Source organism: Hoplias malabaricus, chromosome Y (assembly GCF_029633855.1).
Source record: "Hoplias malabaricus isolate fHopMal1 chromosome Y, fHopMal1.hap1, whole genome shotgun sequence".
NCBI lineage: Eukaryota > Metazoa > Chordata > Actinopteri > Characiformes > Erythrinidae > Hoplias > Hoplias malabaricus.
The window spans coordinates 57,433,543-57,436,293 of NC_089820.1; the positions used below are offsets into that span (position 1 = coordinate 57,433,543).

The 2,751-nt window shown below is 48.2% G+C and overlaps 1 protein-coding gene across 1 annotated transcript in view; it reads right to left on the reverse strand.

Moving 5' to 3' along the window:
- Nucleotides 1-332: 332 nt before the first annotated feature.
- LOC136679100 (neuropilin and tolloid-like protein 2) overlaps nucleotides 333-2,751 on the reverse strand; it is a 47,216-nt gene continuing 44,797 nt past the window's right edge. Inside the window, 2 exon segments of the mRNA XM_066657398.1 lie at nucleotides 333-1,045; nucleotides 2,578-2,691. Of these exon segments, the coding sequence (XP_066513495.1) occupies nucleotides 333-1,045; nucleotides 2,578-2,691 (827 nt within the window).

Sequence of the window (2,751 nt, forward strand, 5' to 3'; positions counted from 1 at the left end):
ATCCCTCGTTCTTTCAGAGTCCAGGAAGTGCTCGTGGAAGAAAGACAGGGTTCACACTCTTGAGAATCTATGAAGGAGCAATGAACAAAATAATAGCAATAATAATAATAATAATAAGTATTTATACAGATTCCTCTCCTCTGTTTTACCCCTTCGTTCAGGTCTGTGAACTGCTCCCAGAAAGGCAGGATTTGCACGTTTGACATGATAAATAACATCAAATCAATAACAATGATAATAGTAATATTAATAATAATGTTCAGAAGAAGTGTCTATGATGGGCTCCATTCACTTCCGTTTCCCCTCTCCTCCGTATCCCCTCCCTCGTTCCCTTAGAAGTCCATGGAAATGGAGCGCTGGCCCTGGTCGGAAACGGTGACCGTGGCGCTGTTGTTCCTGGCGACGACGTTGCCGTGGTTACGGATGCTGATGCTGCCGCAGCCGCTGCCGATGCTGCCCGTGGCCCCGCCCCTCACGTAGATCTCACAGGGCATCTCCTCCATCACCCGGTCCTCGATCACCTGCTCGCCACACTCGTGAGTCTGTTTGTAGCCGTAGCAGCTCTTCTTGTACCCGGCCGAGCCGGTGGCGCCGCTGCTGCCGCTGCTGTTGAAGGTCTTCATGGGCGGCGGAGGCTTGGAGAAGTCGTTGTGGTAGGACAGCTCCATGGAGCTGAGCGTGGAGCGGCTCTGCTTGATGCTGGATGCCGGCTGGGCGCCGCAGTGGTGCTCGTGGATGCAGCGCGACACCGTGGAGGAGCGCCGGAGCTTGTGGAAGCTCTCCAGCTCCTCGGACAGCTCGGCCAGGTCAGAGGACAGCTCCTTGTCTCTCAGGGAGAAGAGCTCGTAGTGCGGAGGGTCGAAAACCTCCTGGAAGCCGGCTTTGTTGAAGACCGCCGGGCGCCTGGCCACCACCTTCTTGCGTGGCTGCTTCATCTGCACCAGCACGGAGATGATGAGCAGGACCAGGACCACCCCAGAGGAGATGCCGATCACTGTGCCGTGGGTTTTGGTGATCTGGTGGAACAGGCCCTTAGACTTCTTCTCTGTGAGAGGCACACACAGGCATTTACAAGAGTCAAACTAATACTCTGCACCGAGATGGAGATGCACCGCCACTCGTCACATTAGTGACGGGCTCTGAATACAGAGTTTAATTAAATTCTGTTGTGTTGTGTCTAAAGTAGTGTAAACTTATCATCGAGTAAATCTTGTTACTTACTTCCTTTAACAATATCATTCAATTCATTCATTGTCTGTAACCCTTATCCAGTTCAGGGTGGCGGTGGGTCCGGAGTATGCCCGGGATTACTGGGCGCAATGCGGGAACAGTCCCTGGAGGGGGCGCCAGTCCTTCACAGGGTGACACACACTCACACCCTCACACGGACATTTTTGAGTCTCCAATCCACCTACCAACGTGTGTTTTTGGAGCGTGGGAGGAAACCCACGCAGACACAGGGAGAACACACCACAATCCTCACAGACAGTCACCCGGAGGAAACCCACGCAGACACAGAGAAAACACACCACACTCCTCACAGACAGTCACCCGGAGGAAACCCACGCAGACACAGAGAGAACACACCACACTCCTCACAGACAGTCACCCGAAGGAAACCCACGCAGACACAGGGAGAACACACCACACTCCTCACAGACAGTCACCCTGGAGCTGTGACATAGACACTACCTGATGCACCACCGTGCCGCCCCCGTAAAACATGTAAATAAGAAAATTACTGAAAGTAACACTACATAGTTACATAGTGCGGTTTCTGCTGTGCTGAGCCTGCAGTAGCAAAACCACAAGATTAATTCTCTCTATTACAGCTCAGTGGAACATCACAATTATTTTTAAGCTGTAATTTTATGATTAAAAAAACATACTACCTTTTGTTGCTTTAAATAAATGTGGATGAAGACTTGTGTCTATTTCATTGTCACCTCAGCCCTTTTCTAAAAAATAATCAATTAGTAATCAGCTCAGTTATCCTACAGATAATAGACTCATTAGTTATAAATAAAACCTCTCTGTCCATGAGCTCAAATAAAGCAAGTGCTGTGTTTTTAAGGTGGCGCATTTCACCTAAACTCTCCTCATGAGAAAATTATGTAACAGTTCAAAATGGCTGCAGGCAAAGTTCTGTAAATGTCAGTTCAGTAAACACACACACACACACACACACACACACACACACACACATACAGGTCTCCATGCTTTCAGGGGACATTACAGAGTGTTCCTCTCATTTTGTGGAGGTTTACCACAACCTTAATCATAACTACTGCTACTGCCATTTTAACATCTTCACATTGAAAGGTATGACATGATTATTGTCCCCACAATGAGTGTGTAAATATAGTTTAGTCCCCACAACATGATGAATATCTAGACCATACACACACCTTAAAGTACATCCACCTTACAATTTAAGGATATACTTTGTGGGGACTCGTCTCTGGTCTCCAGAAAAAGTCGAGAAGTCCCCACAATGTGTGTTGTGATGCAGGAGTTGGTCTACACCACATGATATATTCCTGATGGACACACACACACACACACACACACACTCACCCTTGCAGTGGTTCTCGTCCCAGGGGTAGACACAGTTCTGCACACCGTTGCACACCAGTGAGTTGTTGATGCACATGTTACTGTGGCAGAAGAAAGTGTTTCCAGAGCAAGGAGCTGAAAAGCACACACAGAGACATTCGTGGTGTTTATATCTGCGCTTATTAATGTCTTAAT